General features: G+C 51.4%; 3 protein-coding genes across 3 annotated transcripts in view; 1 reads left to right on the top strand and 2 right to left on the bottom strand.

Moving 5' to 3' along the window:
• Nucleotides 1-18171, top strand: part of MLF2 (myeloid leukemia factor 2) — a 195610-nt gene that overhangs the window by 109818 nt on the left and 67621 nt on the right. The gene's annotated exons all lie outside the window — the stretch shown is intronic.
• On the bottom strand, nucleotides 40-11128 carry P3H3 (prolyl 3-hydroxylase 3). The gene is made up of 15 exons (XM_057368224.1): nucleotides 10650-11128; nucleotides 9891-10043; nucleotides 9219-9405; nucleotides 8960-9091; nucleotides 8036-8169; nucleotides 7712-7801; nucleotides 7348-7400; nucleotides 7108-7166; nucleotides 5833-5957; nucleotides 5611-5706; nucleotides 4490-4640; nucleotides 4209-4326; nucleotides 1823-1898; nucleotides 1278-1418; nucleotides 40-1000 (listed from the first exon to the last, which is right to left on the bottom strand). Exons 1-15 carry the CDS (start codon nucleotides 11067-11069, stop codon nucleotides 788-790), a joined length of 2148 nt encoding a protein of 715 aa, XP_057224207.1. The 5' UTR covers nucleotides 11070-11128; the 3' UTR covers nucleotides 40-787.
• GPR162 (G protein-coupled receptor 162) lies at nucleotides 12180-18046 on the bottom strand. The gene is made up of 5 exons (XM_057368229.1): nucleotides 17914-18046; nucleotides 14922-16688; nucleotides 13936-14125; nucleotides 13228-13379; nucleotides 12180-13064 (listed from the first exon to the last, which is right to left on the bottom strand). Exons 2-5 carry the CDS (start codon nucleotides 15759-15761, stop codon nucleotides 12537-12539), a joined length of 1710 nt encoding a protein of 569 aa, XP_057224212.1. The 5' UTR covers nucleotides 15762-16688; nucleotides 17914-18046; the 3' UTR covers nucleotides 12180-12536.

The following is an 18171-nucleotide window of genomic DNA, read 5'->3' as shown; positions in this document are numbered from 1 at the left end:
GGACAATTTAGTGCCTGGAGAAGAGGAAAAAAACCCAAAACAAAAAAGAGAGGCCTTGCTACAGGGAAAGGTGAGTATACAGTGCTTTTTCTTAAAGGCACTCTTTACCCTTTCTACATTAGTCATGGCAGAGCTGACTTTCTCTCTTGCTCTCCCTTCCTGCAAGTAGCTGGCATCTGGACAAATACTTTGCTTTCTTTCATCGAGGGCTCAATCCCCTTCCATCATTTGTTAATTAAATTTCAATCAGAAACAAGCCTGCATGTCTCCCTGGTGCACAGACTCAAGCTCACACCATTATCTGTGTCCAGCATTTTGCTTTTATTCCATATATTCACAGTCCCTCACCTTCCCTGTCTCTGACCACTTGCAGAGTTCTGGAGTTCGCACATGCGTAGGAAATTCAAAGGCTTCAGTTTTGAGATCCTGAATGTGAGAYAGCCCTTGCTGAAAGACTTCATGCTCCTCCTCCCCCTCTCAGATTTAGCCCTGGATGGCCAAGAGGTTGGCACTGAGAGGAGTGAGGTGAGAAGGCCTCRTCTTCTTATTTCCAAGTGACACAAGCACAGTGACGCAGTGAAGAAATTTTCTGGCATCACTGACTTCCACACTGTGCCCTTCTCCCATTTTTCAGCTGCTGGGACATCACAGAGAAGAAAGCTGCACCCCTCCCCATCACTACGGCTCTGCCACGCTAAAGCACTGCTCCAGGCCTCCATGGTCCCGGTCCTCCCGTGACCTGCCAGGCCATGGTGTGTGACAGTCCTGCCCCCAGGGCCCCGTGCACTCAGAACTCATCTCTGACCCGCAGCACCTTGGGCTGCTGCTTCCTGTCCGAGCCAGGCTTCTGTCTCCGATCTGCAGGCTTGGCTCCACGGCTGCGAGCAGGAGGCGCTGAGGAGGATCTGCTGCTGCGGCCAGTTCCCTGACGTTCATCTCCATCAGGCTGGTCCTGCTCCACAGCCCTCTGCTCCATCAGCTCCGCTGCCTTCACCCGCTCCTGCAGCCATGGAGACAGAAATGATGTGAATCCTCCCTGCTGGGGCCTCGACCCTGCTYGCAGGGGCTGACAAGACACATCCACCCAAACGCCCCAGGGCCCATCCTCTCCTGCAGGACCCATCACAGGCTGCCCCCTTTACCAGGCACCTTGTCGGAGGACAACCCCCAGRGCTGCACTAGGCCCTGCCCTAAGGGAAAGCCCAAAAGCTGTTCCTCAGTGGGATCTGATCTCCCTTGGAGGTACTTRTGTTTATTTCTCCAGCACGGCCCTTCACCTGCTCAGCATGCTCCTGGGAGTGTGTGTACCAGAGAGCAACAGCGCAGCGCCTGCCACGGCTCACGGCCCACACGCCATGGGGGTTCTCCTTGCCAGAGCTGAAGGCTACCAGCCTCCCACACTTTGGACGCACCTCAGCCTGCAGGAGAGAGAGAAGAGACCGTGAAGCCAGCAGCTCCCTGCTCTGGAGTATGCTACAGAGGTGACACTGCCTCTGGGAACATGGAGGAGCAGAGAGCTGCTAGGCATCCATGGCCAGTCTATGAGCAAGGAGACCTTGGAGAGGGACAGAGAGAATCAATGGGACAATAAAGGTCACAGACATCCAAGACTGGAAGAGCCCAGAAATCTCAGCTAGGAAAGAGTCAACCTCTCATCTGAGATTTGCCTCAATTTGCCTTTAGCTGCCCCTATTTGAATCTACCACTGCACCAGCACTGTGCAGGTTTTGGAGTGGTAGGATTCATAACCAACCAGTTTCCTCCCGCCCAGACTGCCTCAYCCTCAGTCTTCTCTCCTTCTTTTGGGAAGTCCCAGACTTACTGTGACAGTCACACTGTCCATTTCAGTGAAGAAAAGGCCCCCACCTTGGAAGTCGTCATTGAGGTAGAGAATGCCACTGTGGACAAAAGAAAGAGCACATTTGGAAGTGGTTCCCCACACTCCTTGTCACAGATTCAAAAAGGGAGTAGACCAGTTAGCAGCAGAATCCATCTGAGGGTGTTAAATACAGCAGTGCCTAGCTCTGGGGAGTCCCTGAGCTGCAAGCCACAGGAGGCTGGGAGAGTATGCCAGGGAATTAGCTCTGCATGCTTGTCCCGTTTTGTTTTGGTTTGTTCCTAATCCCCTGTAGCAGGCATCTGTGGCACTGTTGTGACAATGTCTGGGGCTTGATAGCCCTTGATTCTAACCTGTTGTTTATATTTCAAGGTTGGGAATAATCCAGTGCCTGGAAGAGAAGATTGATCAGCAAAGAAAACCACGTCTTAATAGCCAAGGAATTTCAGGGTAACATTAGAATGACCAAAAAGAGGCCTGGTGCATGCAGAAAAGAAAATGAAACCAAGAAATTTCTTCATGGAAGTTATACAAAAAAGAAGTAGTGAGGCCACTGTTCAGCACAGGTGACACCTGTGCTCAAAGAACGGACCATAAACCACCTGAGTTTCTCTCTCTATTCAAGTAAGCTGATAGAAAATATTGTAAGAAAAACAGAGGCTCTTAATTAATGGGACTGGGAGAAAGAATTATAAATCAAYACTGTGTCTGCTGAAGCAGTGTTAAGGACATAAGGGCAGTGAGAGGATTACCAGCCCTCAAACCCAGGAAGTTATAGCTCTTCTGCCACAGGGTTTTAACAAGGCTGTGAAGCCAGAGTGGTAACAGGAGTGGAGAAAAGCAAGGATAGCTCTCACACATCCGAAGGCACAGGAAGGTAGGGATAATGGCTGAAGCATAAACAGACCTGTTATCCTGACCTCAATAGTCTGCAGGGCTTTAGCCTCCATTTCTGAGAAGGGTAATTGGAGGACAAGAAGTAAATGGAAAATGGTCTTAAAATGTAACATGGGGGTACTAAAAGCAGATTGGGTTACCCACAAAATGTTTGAAAAAACAGTGGATTTTCCAAAGAAACACTATATGCTCGATCTCAGCAGTTTGGACTCTGGTAAAAGGATTTAGAATGGTGTCATGGGGGAAATTGCTAATGAAAAGAGAAGGTGAAGACAAGCGTTTGAACAGCACACAGGGACCAGTGCACCACTGGCACCCAAAGGAGCACTGTGCACCCAGAGCAGCATCACTGGAACTTGTGGGCCCCTGGGTCCAATCCTGCTCAACAGCATCATTAAGGTCCATAGCACAAATACATAGAAATGATCCAGGAAGTTTGGAACACAGGGACTTTATTTAAAATGACACTGTAAGAGCTCAGCCCTTGTGAGCTGGTTGGGCAGTCACAACTCGAACTGCAAGAGGACAGTGATACTCCCAAAAATAGCTCTGTGGTATAGACTGCAGGAAGGTATTTTATTATCCATTCAAGAGGAGGTCAGAGAACACAGGGCAGAGTGAAGTGAGAGGATGGCTTTCTCACAGGAAAGACAGAGATCTAACTAGTTAGAGGAAAAAACCTGGTAACTTTACAATCTAGTTGTACCAAGTGAGCACTGGTGTCCAAAGGGAAACAACTCAATGATACTGGAATTCCCTCTAAGTCCTATATCCTCATCATAGCTACTTACAGATTTCTGCTCTGGATACAGCTACCGTTCAAAGAGAAGACAAGTGAGATTTCTGGATGCTCAGGGATGAGATGGCAAGTGGGAAGAATCAGCTGTAGTGAACTGACCTCATCTGGCTGCAGTGTGCAACAACTGGCATCATCATTAAAATAGATGTCAGGTTCTTTCACAGAGTAACAAAACCTGCCACAGGCTGGAAAAAATATAAACTCTCATGTGGAATGGAAAAACCCAACACAAAGTATYGGCACTGAATCTTGAGAGAATAGTCACTGAAGTACACTGACTACTCAAACAAAGGAAATCCAATGAGCTTGATTATCCCTCTCCTGTAATGCACATGAGACTGAAAAAGATGGAACTTGACTAGAAGAAACAGCCTGTCAAAAGGGCTGGCAGCAGACTGTAGTACTGTGGTAGACCCACAAGACAACAGTCTGAGATCATCGATCTTACCTGTGCAGCCTCCCAGCCTCATTCTGCTCTCTGTTAAAGCTGTCTGTGAGAGGTGAGGAGGGGAAAAGGGCACGTCTTCCCAGACTAGTTCTGAAGCCACTGATGCAGACTTCTGCCTGATGCTACAGTCCTGGATGGCTTTGAGCCATCTATAAGCTCTATAAGCTAAGCTCATCCTCTGATGGGGCCAGGGAGAACTTCACATTATCTAATGCAGGTGCTCTTACCTGTAGTCCCTGTACACATAGGCAGGAGGCTCTTTCCAGCACTCTTGTCCCTCAGGATCCAAGAGACAATTATCAGCGTGGACAGGATGACTGAGATCCATGCGACCTTCCTGTTCCCCTGAAAAGTTACAAAAAGGAACTTGTTTTCAATTTCAAGAAAGAATAAAGCAGAGAGGAAGGGGTACAGTAAGAATAAAGAGAGGAAAGTCTCCTGGGAACACATGGCTGGGACTGAGGAAGACTCTGGGAGACAGGGACTAWCAGGATGAAAGATCCTTTACCATCTACAGCTGTGCGACACACAAGGTGTGTGAATGAGAAATGGAGTTTCTTCCCAGGAGTAAAATAGGACTCAATGATTTTCCGAGATTTCTCACTAGCCTGCAGAAGCAATTTGGCGTCTCTCCATTCCACGTCCCCATTTTGGGCCAGCTACAAGTGAGAARCAAGTCTGTTACAATACTTACAAAGACATTCTAAGAAATGATACACGTACACAGTGCAGAAGAAGAGACCTTGCAAAGTCCTGTGGTCACTCAGGCAAGAAATGAACACTTTTTCTCATTCCAATATAACCCAAGAGTACAACTGTACAGCACAGCAATTATTTCCTTCTACTAGGCCCATGAAGCCACATCTGGAATGCTGCATCATTTTGGGTGTCCCACTACATAAGGGACACTAGCAGACTGAAGTGAGTCTTGAATGAAGGGTCTTAAGATGGCAGGAGTGTTGGAGCAAAACACTACTCCTAGAAAAAGAAGCTGAAAGATTTTGCTTTCTTCACTCTAGAGAAGAGAAGGCCAAAGAAAAACCTAAGCACAGCCTCCTGTCACCTAAAAACGGGTTGCAGAGGAGATGGAGACAGTCTCTTCTCAGAGAGGCACACGGAAAAGAGCCAATAGGCAAAAGCTGCAGCAATGAAAATTTCGGCTAGACATAAAGAAAAATTTCACCCTTACAAGACTGATACAGCACTGAAAAGGATGCCAGAGAGGCTGGAGAATCTCCACCCTCAGAAATTATCAGGACTTGCCTATGTTAAGCCTTAAGGGATCTCATCTAGCTTTGAAATTAGACATGGTGAGAGCTGGAGGTCAGATTAGAGATCTCCAGAGATTCCTTCTACCTTAATTTATTCTCCAAWTCTAAACTAAGCTTGTCTGTAAGGCTACATCACAGGGACAAGCAGTCCCAAAACCCTGCCTCACAGGAGAGAAAGCACTTGTCAAGCCCTCCATGTACATCCCTCRATGTGACTGTGGGGGAAACAGGTCAGACCACACGTGTTGTGAGTGAAACAGCGCACCCATGACACCACCCAGTTCACAGAAGAAAAGGCTCAGGTGGCAAACTCTTTCATAACAATTAAGAAGGCAGCAGACTCACAGAACCATTTTACCTGCATGGCCTTCAAAACAGTTAACCCTTCAAATCTCTCATGTGGGGTGTGAGGCGACCGTCTTGCCCGGTATCCATCTCCTGCTTCCCCTGCTGCCTGGAATAGAAGGATACAGGTGACATGCATTGGATTGCCACCTCTCCTCCAGTAGGAAAYGCTACTACCCTGCCTGCTGAGGAGGAAAGCACACACACAGGAGTTCTTGTGGGATGCTGGCCCCACCTTTGTCAGTCGGAGAAGGTCCTTGCACTCAGACTCGGTCAGCACTCTGTCGAAYACAACCCTCTGGGTTCCATTCATCTGCTGGGAATCCATGGTGACAGCAATGCCCTCAAAAGGCAAAGGACCTATTGAGAAGCAAGCACAGRCAGGCATGAGCAAGCTTTGGAGAACAATCCCTCAGACACCAACCCCCAGCCTGGATAAGGAAGTGGAGAGACACTATACATTCTCTGAGAAGACAGGACAGTTGCCCAGAAGTGCCCATTCCTCGCAGACCCCTCACATGCTTCAGGGGAACCAGAGCACCAGCTGGGAAAGCTGGCCTACAGCGCGTGCTTCAGGAGCCAGCAGAGACTTGGGACTTGCTGGGAGAGCAGCAGGGAGCTGGGGGAAGTTGAGTGCACTGTGGATTGCAGCAGCAGACCAGGTCCAGCCTACTGGAGTGAGGCTCTGGAGAAAAGAACAGGTAAACACCTCCATCAACCTTCCTTTCAATCACCTTTTATCAACATCTTACCCCAGGCTTATCTCTGGTGAATCCTTCTACTATCTTCATCCCCAAAGAGAAGCACTGGATGTTAGCTGGTGATTTGGCTTTTTGATCTTTGGTCTTTTTTCTCATCCCCTCTGACCTCTGGATGCTGAGGAATGCCAAGGCACTCTGGCCCTCAGAAGGCTCTGCTCTCACATGTGCCAYAGCAGAGAACCACTTGGGATCATTTTAAGCAAAGATTCCAGGACAGAGCCCTGCAAGAGGCTCTCTATCCACACCTAAGAACAGGGGATCAGCAAGAACATGAGAATCTACACTGCAGTCTCTTATAATTTAGCCACAAACCCTTTGGACTTCTGTTTTTCAGGGAAAGACTTGCCCAAGCTAAATTGTCTGCTTGCAGTTTCCATTTCCCAGTCCCTCTCCCCACGTCCCTTTCAGGAAAATGCTGCTTGAAGATGGGCTGGTAGGAGTTGAACCAGGTTTGGTGTAGACACTCCTGGCACATCCACAGGCTTGTCACATATTCAGGCTGCTCTCAGCTTCTCCAGCCACAGTGCCCTTTGAGTTCACATGCCAGAGATGTACACAGTGAGATTTTGCAAGATTACACATGCATCAAAGAGGAAGAAAAGAAACAGTGAGAAGACTTGCTGAGCCATTCAAGTCAGTCTGCATCTAAGCTAGCATTCAAATGTCTGAGGGTGGAAAAAAAGACGGCACTTAGCCTGATTAAGCCTGGCTAACTGCATCCAAGACCTCCTCCAAGCTCTTTTACTCACCCCTCTTCTCCTTCTCTTCCACATCCAGAATTTCCTGCTTTTGCTTCTCCTGATCCTCTCTCGGGAGCAAGGGAAAAAACAGAGATTAGTGCTGTCAGTACACAGAGCGATGCCTAAGCCTCCTCTGTAGTAGCATTTCACACTTTTCCTGTTCCTGTTGTGCCCATTTCTCTTCGTATTACTGTTCCTTGTACCATCCCCTACTTACACTGCAGTCCTAGYTGACTTGCCCAATCTTACCTGTATTTCTCTTTTAGGTTTTCAGGAACCAGTTCATCTGGAGTCCAAAGATCCTGTAGGAACAAACGCAGATGGTTCAGTACACAACAAACCTTGCACTGCTTCTCCAGTGAATATCAGACCATTAGTTCTGGCCCAGTTCTCAGGACAGACAAATGGAGTYAATGCATACGGTTACAGCAGAAGTTTCAAATTGACTGCACTCCTGGAGCAGCAGAAAGGCCTTAAAGATCCACCTCATATGGACTTGGGGGTCCTTTTCATCAGCATCTGATCCATTCTGGATCATGGCCTACTAAAGTGAATTCTGACAACTGTCTTGGTGAAACCACAGCAGGAAGAGTAAGATGATACTGTTACTTACAGGGTCATTAAAAGTTTCTCCTAAATGCTCCACTGCATAATAAATCAACTTCTTCTCCATCAAAGATCTCTGCACATAGTGTTGAATACTCTATGGAAGCAAAGAGACTGTCAAACAACCATCTTGTAAAAGACAACCCATCCCTGTCATGCTGCTGTGCACTACTGAAGTCTGGTTTTGTCCTGAAGGAACACCGACTGTGACAGATTCTAAGTAAACTCAGGCTCCAGTTTCTTCAATTCTGGGCTTGGGTTTAGCTTTGTGTGTCCTGGACTGCAATCCCAAGAGAAGGATCAAAAAGTACAGACCTCGAGTTATAAGTACCTGTCTGGCTGTGACAKCTGCACCCTCTCCCAGTTCTGTGCGATACTGTTTCATTTTCTCCAACATGGGCTCATCCGTGGGATAGAAGAGCAAGTAGGAAGCAGCACATTCAGCAGCCAATGTCTGGTTCCCAGCTTGGCAGAAACAGAAGAGAACAAACACACACCTCTGAATGACTTGATACGAGCAGCGAATGTGAACGGTGCGCAGAGAATACAGGGAATGAACCTGGTAGAGAATCAACCTGCTGTTAATACTTATTTGCTGGGAGCTGGTATAGAAGAAACAGATTAAAAGTAAGTATAYTTTGAAAGAGAGATGGTCCCACCTCTCCCATGCAACAGACAAGWTGAGGAGCCTAGTGGCCTCCTTGAGATACAAGTTTTACCAGTGGTCTGACAGAGGAAATAAGAGACAGTTGGGTCAGCATAGGCAGGAGCAGGGGCATGCAAAAGAAGGGCTGAGGCATGTGTGAAAGTGAGAGTGACAGGATGACCAGCATCATGACAGGCCATCAGTTCAGCAAGGGCAGCCAGGGCTGACTCAGAAGGAATACCACTGCTGAGGTGAGATGTACATGTAGCCCCTAGGCAGGAGGTGAGAACCTGGTCTGGAGCCATGTACCGAAACAGAGGGTATAAAACACTCAGCAAATAGTTGGAACAAGTCTTGAAAAAGTGTGCTGGATGGAAGAAGTGGGAACAGCCTCACATGACAGATGCTGTGCAATGAGATGGAAGGAGACCATCATGAACATCTCCCTAGGTGGCCACAGGCTTAAACAGAGGTTTTGGGCAGAGTTAGGGGGCAAACAGAAGTAGAGCTCAGACCACTTTTCCCCATGACRTTGCCCTCCAGGATCTGAGGTAAAGGGCAAGTGTAGGTGTGCCACAGCATAACCTGCTGGTTTGTGGCTCTGCTCACCTTGGCTGTAGGCAAACTGCAGTAAATCAAGATGAGAGGGTATGAAATCTTCCGTGGCAGAAATTCTCCCCGGCTTTGTGGCAATTTCCAGGACACACTGCTGCCTGCACTTTAAAACCTGAATATAATGGGCTGAAAGAGAGAGGAGCAAGAAAGGCAGTAGTCCATACTTCTTCCAGACAGAAGTGCTGGGAGATGGGATGTGCCTAAGGTAGGGAGCACAGCCTTCCTACCCAATCCTCTGTGCCTCTAACACTACCTGCAATGGCTTCATACAGGCCAGGCTGCATTTGCTCCTCCTCMTCCTCATCCTCCCAAGGCCCTTCACACAGGGCACGACACTCTTCCAGGGCTGACAGGGCCTCTGTGAGCGACTCCTCCAGACTGGCCACRGCCTGCAGGTACTCATCTGCATCATAGTGCTGCACACCAGCCTCATATGCTTCCTGYGAAGGACAGATCCAGGTCCCTTCATCAGTGTGGGTGACACCAAAGGATGCCCTGAGACTTCTGAGCTGCTCATAGGGTGGTGCTGACACATAGGGGCCCGCCTGCTCAGTYAACAGCAGTAACAGCAAATCTTAGACTTAAGCCAAATAACTGTCATCAGAAAGTCTCTCTGTCACACTTGCAGTGCTTTGTCCTCAAGTTGAAGAGAAATGTTCCAAAGCCAGGTTGGATGGGGCTTTGAGCAACCTGATCTAGTGGATGATGTCCCTGCCTATGGCAGGGGCTTGMATTAGGTTATCGTTAAAGGTTTCTTCCAGGGTAAATCTCTATATAGTTATATACCTCTATAGGGTATATCTCTATATAGTGTGGGGGCCCTGTCTTAAGCCATGGCCTTTGTGTGGGAACAGATCAGGGTCCCAGACTGGTCCCTAGGGTGGAATAAGAGCTGCTCATGTGTGGCTCTGCATTAAGCMCTCACCCAGTGTGGCGTGGCCTCCAGGTCCCGGAAGCTGTCTGACTTCACTCCCGACATACGGCGGTACTTCTCAATATCCTCYCTCATCTGGAGGTGCTGGGGATTAGCCACGAAGAAGGTGTGAGCGGCAGACACGGCCTGGTCCAGCTTCTTCAGCTGTGGAGAAAAGGCAGCAGCGTCTGTCATGCTCCTGCAGGTCTGTGCTGTTCACACCCACCCSTCAGCCCAGTTCTRCCCGAGTTCACAGAATCACAGAATTACAGAATGGGTCAGATTGGAAGAGACCATAGTGGGTCATCTGCTCCAACCTCCCTGCKCAAGCAGGGTCGTCCTGGAGCACATGGCACAGAATTGCATCCAGATGGTTGTGGAATGTCTCTGCCGAGGGAGATTCCACAACGGCTCTGGGCCATCTGTTCCAGTGCATGGTCACCGACACAGTAAAAAGATCATCCTAATATTCAGGTGGAGCTACCTGCACATCAGTTTCTGCCTGTTGCCTTTAGTCCCCGTGGTTGGCACCAGTGAGAAGAACCTGGCTCCATTCCCTTGGCAACCCCCTCGTAGCTATTTATATGCATTGATAAGGTTCCCTCTCAGTTGTCTCTTCTGGAGGCTGAGGGAAAGGCGTTCACCCCCTCGGCTGCCCGGCGACCCTCCGGCAGTGCCATGCCACACCGGCCCCCTGCCGTGCACGGCAGCACCCTCGGGGGTGGCGACTCCCACCCCGCTGGGGCTCGCCCGCCCGGGGCCGGTGCCCACCTTGAAGAAGGCCACCTGGAGGTAGTTGTAGGGCTCCCTGCGCTCGAAGTCGCGGCGCACGGCGCTGCTGGCGCGGTGCGCGGAAGGCGCGGGGCGCAGCCGCCGCCCCAGGCAGCGCTGCAGGCACCCGGCGCGCTGCAGCACCGGCCCGAGCAGCGCGGCCTCCCAGCGCCCCGGCCCGCCGCGGGGGAAGGGGAAGGGCTCCTCCCGGGCGCAGGCGGCGCGGCAGGCGCGGCGGGCCGCCCGCAGCCCCGCGTAGCTGTGCAGGGCGCGCTGCAGCAGCTCGGCCGCCCGCGGCCAGTCCCGCGCCAGGTACGCCCGCACCCCGTCCGCGTACAGCAGGTCGAACGGCACCAGCCGGCCCGGCGACGTGGCGGCCGCGGCGGCGGCGAGGAGGCTGAGGCACAGCAGCGAGGCCATGGCTCGGGGAGGAGAAAGCGGAGGAAGAGTAGAAGGGGTCCGGGGCGGGCGGGCGTCCTGGCGGGCCCCGGGCTCGGCCCACCCCGGGGGCGGTGCCGGTCCGGGGCCGCGGTGGGCGGGCAGGCTCGGCCCGGGTCCCGCCGCTGYCTCGGGGGCTCCTGGTGCTGCTGCCTCTCGGTCTGACGTGTCCCCTGGCCCGGGYGGCCGTCCCAGGACGAAGCCTCCCTTTGGTGTGGGTCACCCAAACGCCTCCATCGAGGCGTCTTCTAAGGGGTCACAGTTAATCCATCAGGAGGCACGCTTGGACACTTCAATCACATAGAGAACTGCTTTGGCGGTGAATGCCTACTCCTTCTTTGGGGGAGAGGGTCTCCCACAGCCCTTCTGACACTGCCAAACATTTACCCATTGCTGTAACTGCAGCCAGCACCAGCCAGRAAAACGTTCATCTCCCACATGGCCAAACATTTGCCCATGGCTGGAACTACAGCCAGCACCMGCCAGGTTCACTCCCACACACTACTCCTGCACCTCCCTGCCAACAGCTTTGTGTGGGGCAAGAGCATGCTTCAGACCTCACCACTCCCAGCTTTGATGGCATGGGCAACCAGGGGGCCTTCCCCCAGAAGGCTCTGTCAGCTTTCCTGTTAGGATGAGGAGTTTGGACCATCTGAAGTTTCACACAAAGTTTGCACTGGAATCAACAGTTTGCACTGGTGAAATGAGATGTTAAGGGTCAGRGTCTTTTTGGAAAGAATTTAATTCTTTCCAAGCATGGGGTTGCCTCAAAGCAAAACTTTTTGCTGAGCAATGTTAGAAASCCAAGGCCCCCCCTGCTTAGCACCGTAAGTTTGAAACGGACAGAAGACCTTTCACCGAGTCTCCCATGACAACTTCTCTAAGGGCATCATTCCCTTTCCTGGGCTGCTTAGCATCTGCTGCTTTTCAGAGGAACTGACAAGAAAGGATGAAGAGGGAGGAAAGGAGCCTCGCACGTTCTGCATTTCCCTTCCAGAAGCCTGTGAMGCTTCATTAAACATTGGGCCAGTCATTTTGTTTCTATGGAAACATAATTATTACTAATATAGTATTTTAAAAACAGACACACGATTGACACTCCAAATATAGAATTTTAATACCATTCTGCGCCTGCCTCGTCTCTTAGGGCAGAGCGGATGCGAGGGTGGAGTTCACAAAGGGACGGGACTGGCAAGGGTGCCAAGTGGCGGTGGCAGCGGTGGATGTGTTTGTAACCTGAGAGCAGGCACAGGCTGTCTGTCCATCCGTTGTGCTCCCTTCTGCAGATCCATCCCACTTCTTTTTCCCCACCAGCATGGGGTGCTGTGTTTTGTGCCTGCTGGCGAGAAAGATGAAAATGCAAATTAGTGATTGGGTCCCAGGACAAAGGGAACGCTTGAAGTTTTATTTAAAAACCGTGATGGCACTGAATGTTCTTGATGCTGTCTCTCATAGTTTGGGGTCCTGGAAGGTCTGTGGCTCGCAGGCCTCAAGGGTCCTTTCACATGGCGCCTGCTCTCCATCCTGCAGATGCCAGATTTCGTTGCCAACCACGGAGCAGCGCCGTGGCCGGTCGGCATTCTCCTCCTCCCTGCTGCCGAGGGAGAGGCGGCGGTCGCGGCGTGATGCGAGCAGGAGACGGGAGTGCCGTGGGCTGCAGGCTGGGGTGGGTTGCGGCGTCTCGTCGATGAACGTGGTGATCTCATCTCGGAAGAAGCAGGCGCTGGAGCTGGAGCCCCGGGGCATCAGCCCCCCCTCCAAAAATTGCCGTAGGGTCGTCAGCTCATCTTCTGGGGGCCGCCGGCGGTGCTGGTAGTCATGCAGCTGAGGAGGCAAGAAACCAGGGGCCCCAGGCTTGCGGGGGGTGGAAATGCGGATGTCGTCAGATGAAGACCACTTGTGTAGGAAGGATGGAGCAGAGCGGTGGGCGGAGAAGATGTTAGTCTCATCATGTGACATTCTCCGTGAGAGAGGGACCTGGAAAACAGAGAAGGGGGCAGGTGATGGAAGWCTTGAAGAGTCAGAACAGGAAGGGAGTAGCTGAGGTTTTCTCAAAGAGAGTCAAGAGGACACAAAGGCGTGGGAAACTGACAGAGAAGGAAGTGGGGTGTGGGGCTGCCCCTGCTAGCTCTCGGCTCACCTGCAGGTAGTGCACCTTGTCCTGGGGCAACAGCATGTGGTGCATGGGCAGTAGCTTGATGTCGCGGGAGTCCCGCTTTGCAGCTGCGGCACCGTTTGCATCGAATCTCACTTTGCAGATCCTGCCATCACCATAATCATCACATACACCATCTGTTGGCAAAGACGAGAATGGCAGTCAACACTTTTCAGTCAGGAGAGGAGGATTACCAGGGCACCTGGACGTCATCCTAATGCTTATCTGACTTCTCTCACCCTACTTGCATCCCTCAGGGCTCACCTTTGAACAAAGGCCTTGTCTTTCTGCTTGCAGCAGCACTAAAGCACCCAGAGACTGTCCTATTTTTTCTCTTGCCTTTGAATCGCTCACTGCCAGATCRTGGACCTTTGGATAAGTGAGTTGGGCTGAGGCCCAGCATGTCACTTTGGTTGTGGTTTGGCAGCCACACGCCATGTATCTATGCTGGCAACCAGTGAGGAGGATGTTGCACTAATTCTTCCTGGATGCTAGTCCTAAGGCTGCAAGTGAGTGGCAGAGCCTTCTACAGAATACATTTTCTCGTGGTTGCTGACTCCAAGCTATAACATGAATCTCACTGAGCCACCCGCAACACCACCAGATCATTTCCTTTACCCCCATCTTTCCTCTGTAGTCTTTTGGGGATGTGGTTAGTGAAGAAAGGTGACTGTGGGTTGGTGAGCAGCTTACCATCCTCTGTGTCTTCCTCAGACATGATAGCCACACACTGCTCCCATACGGTGCGGAGATCTGCTCGGTAGCGCTCGCAGGACCAGATGAAAGAGGGGAGCAGCAAGGTCTGCACCATGGAACACCAGAGCACGGCCAGGACCATCCAGGTGGGGGCTGTATCATAGCGCAGACTGAAAAAGCTCACGACCTTTAAGGTAAGAACAGCAACAATGCCAAGGAGACAGAAGCGGGGATCAAGGGAGAAAGATAACAGGAATCAATTCTGTAGTAGAATATGATCTGTCTCTAAAGGATTCATCAGGTAATTACCCTGTGTCCCTTTGAAAAACTGCTCCTGGGGTCTTGCCCCAGGTTTGCTGGACCACATTCCAAGTAGTCATATCTCTAACATGAGACCTGGTGCTAGCRTCCCTTCTTCCTGTGCTCATTACCAGCTGGAGCTAAATAGGTGCTAACAAAGGACACAGCCAATGGGAAAAAATATCTGTGACTCAGCCTCTCCTCTTTTAAGGGTTCTTTTTGAGAACTTCTCCAGCTCTCCAGTTTTGCAGAGAATCGACCAGCTAGCCAAAACCTGAATGCAGCCTACAGCCATACAAGCAGAAGGAAAAAGACAACTGGATACATCAGCTGTTAAAGCTGGTTTATCAGTTCTCCAGGAGCAAACTGAAGAAATAGAAATCCCTTTGTTTTTACAAGTAAGTTTGCAGAATAATTTCMTCTCCTCTTAGCCACTTAAAACTTGCACAGCGGTTTAAGCTGCGCGGTGTGTATTCCCCAGGCTTAAATTTAAGAAAMTGCTGCTGCAGAAGGATGAGAGAATTACTGCAATCTTTTTAAAACCACCGCTCAGAATAACACAGATTCAGATGCGGCAGTTCTGCGGCTGGTGGGACAGGAGAGATCCTTCTCTAAAACTTGAGAGAAACCCAAATCTGGTTTAACTGCTTACTCCGAAGGGAAATGGAGAACTGGATGCTTACCAAGATCGGCACCCCAGTAAGCGTGTCATACAGGAAGACAATGGCGCTTATGAGGTTGGTCATCTGCAAGGAGGTCTTGGCTGACTCGGAGCCATCCAGTGAAGACCTCCTTTTGCCTCGTACATCCTCCACCACAATGGCTGGCACATTGAAAGTGGTGTGTGCTGATGAAGAGCAGGATGACGCCTCTTCTGCTCTCTGATGGCGGCACCGCCGGCGTCTTCTGTGTGCCCACAGGGTTTGGTAGAAGGTGATACCCACGCACACCAAGCCCATGACGATTCCTCCGAGCAGCAGGAGGCTAAAGCAGACACCGAAGCCCAGCCCTATTTTGCTGACAATGAACTGGCAGCCACGGGCATAGTAGCGCTCGCCGTTGTTGTGCCAGCCGATGGAGGGCAGGGTGGAGAGGATGAATGACACCATCCAGATACCCATGACTGCGTGCAGAGCCTGCTTCTTGGCATTGCTCAGGCGGTAGTTGACCGGCCACCTCACCATCCACATYCGGTGGTAGGAAAGGGAGGCCACTGTGAAGCAGGTGGCCAGCGCCAGCGTGTAGTACGTGGAGACAAAGACCTTGCAGATGCTTTCGTTCCAGTCGTAGTCAGAGGACTCACGCCGCAGCTGCACCACGGCGTAAGTGGTGAGGGGTACTGCTGCCATGAGGATGTGCGTGCCAGCGAGGAAGCACAGCAGCAGCTCCAGAGGCTTGTGTTTCTGTTGTTTGGCCGTGATGCTGAGGATAATCCAAGAGTTGGCCAACAGAGCTAACATCCCACATGCCAGCCACCACAGTGAGTTGTTGTGCAAGGTGGACTCTGATTCAGAGTCCCCCATGCTTCCACCCCTGCTAGACTGCACCCTGCCTGTGCTGCTGGGATTTTGCAAGAGGGTGAGTGGGACTCTGCGCTGGGGCAGCCACGTCTCTCCTCATCTGCCACTATGATGTGAGTTGTATGCACGCTGGAAGGGTTCCTCAAGGCATTGTCACCAGGTGCCAGGCAGAACAGCCRTCAGCTCTGTTTCGCTTCCAGTCTTCCTTTTCCCTTCTATTTGATTATATCTCTTCCCCTCGTTCTAACTTTTTTCATCTGTTTTTCCTCTTGTTCTCTTTCTTTCTTCCACCTTTCTTCTCTCTCATGAACACTTGCCAGTGCTTCTTCCCTCACTYGCTTGGGCTCACTTTTTTTTTTTCCTCCCCATCTATTGCATCTYCTCCTCCATTCTTCCCCCAAAGAAAAAGCTCTCCTTACTTCATGTGCCCACCAGACACCTTCTGACTCGGAGACCACCTTCTGCTGGAACTGGTGAAGGCCACTCACGGACAGGCACTGCTAGGGACTCCAAACAGTTTGCAGAAGAAAGTGCYTGCTGCCCAGTGTACTAGGGAATGAGAAGCCAGGCAAGAGTTTCAGAGATGACAGGAAAAAGAACAAGGGTCCTGACAAAATGAGAGTGGCGCATACACTATGTGTAATTCCTCTCTCACCAAATGCCCCCACACTTGTGGCCAGGTAGGGGGTCCTGCCAAGGCTGTCAGAGAGCTATCAACAAAGTGAGAAGGGTGAGAAACAAGATTCAGAGGGCTCCCTACCCAAGACCTCACGGCACCCTCACTACATTGTCCTCTTTGCTGTTCTCCAGGGTTGAGCCTGGTCTTTAAAGCTTTCCTGCGCAGGGCACAGCTGCCAAACAATAACGAGATGGCAGGGAGGGGAAGATCCTTTTCAAAGGTTCCCTTGGAGATTCAGGGCATGAGTTTCCCTGTAGAAGAGAGAAAAGAGAAAAAGTAATTTAAGATCATTCTATCTTCCCAGATTTCTCCCTCTCTCTCTTTCTCTCTCCTTGCCCACACTAACACCTTGTCATGATTTAGACAGTGCAGAGCATTCCCTGTGTCTTTCAGGGAACGGAAGAGCCAAATTTGCACCAGTCCCTGCACAGCTCAGGCTGAACTCTGGTCCCTAGCAACTCAATCCAGTGCTGCTGATATAGACCACCCTCCCTGCCCTTCCAGTCCAAGGCTGTACCAAAGCATTACTAATGCAATTTCTGACATGGAAGGCCTGATCTGCATCATCCCTTGCCATTCCAGCCCTGCCAATCCCTGCATGGGCTGCTACAATCCTTGTTTCAACTGTAAAGCTCCCACAGCTCCAACAGTCTTCGGACCTCACCTTCTCTCTGCCAATGATCTGGTTTTTAACCTGCTTCTCTCCCACCCTGTCCCATCCATGGGTGCATTCCACCTATCAAATAGCACCCTACCATTCCACACAAGTCTTTTGGCCACACTTTTCTGCTGGAGYTCTTCTAGTCTCCAGAGACTCCACAGTCACAAAGCCAGGGAATAAGACTACTAAACTAGTCCTGAAACTACTTACCTTCGCCTTCCCTGGTCCTACCAGCTCAGACCCCTTTCTCTGTCTTTATCAACAGGRGACACCCAAGCAGTATATTCCAGGAAGGTGCCTTGACCAGAGCAGACRTAAACTTAGTCTTTATGTGGATGGCTCAGTACCCAAGCCTGAGCTAGTAGCCCAATTGCCACCCCTCCCCTTCCTTCTGCTYCTCTGTATTTTCTTACCCTCTCTGTGACCGACCACCTGAGGCTTTGCCTCTTTTCCTCCCTGCTTGGAGCAGTTTGCCGTGACTGGATTGGCGATGCCCCCATTCTGCTGTGTTTAGTCTTTTTCCCCCCAATACCACCACTCTTGCAGTTAGGCCTGTGGCCTCTGGAGACAGTTACGGAACTACCCGGCTCTGATAATCCCAGGGGAACGAATTTCCTTGCAGCATCTCCTTCTGCCGCCCTTCCCACCCAGCTTGTTCTGGTGGTCCACACTGATCCCTCGATGAGGCTGGAATCCTCCCGYCTCTGCTGGCTTTGGGGCCCAATCCTGCTTCAAGCTGTGGTCTTCCCGCTCCCGGAGACCGGAGCGCCCCAGAGCTAATGCAAGATGCCCAGGTCGGGGAAACCCGTCCTCACCTGGCCGTGCTCCCTGGCTGCACCCCACCGCCCATCCCACCAGCGGGGGAGAGCACAGGAGACGCTCCCGGCACTGGTGATGCAGGGAGAGGCGAGGGAGTGGGCTCGGAGGGGAAGGTGACCCAGAATGATTGCAAAGAGCCGCGCAGAAAGCCGGGGTGCCGGGAAGCGCGGCCGGCCGGGCCGAGGTGCGCCGCTGCCCCCTCCCTCCGCACCCCGCTCGGCAGCCCGGCCACGGCGGGGGTCCGGCCGCCCCGA

This window comes from Malurus melanocephalus, unplaced genomic scaffold, assembly GCF_030028575.1.
Source record: "Malurus melanocephalus ecotype Western Australia unplaced genomic scaffold, MMel_1.1 scaffold_89, whole genome shotgun sequence".
NCBI lineage: Eukaryota > Metazoa > Chordata > Aves > Passeriformes > Maluridae > Malurus > Malurus melanocephalus.
This window is presented reverse-complemented; position numbering and strand designations above follow the sequence as displayed.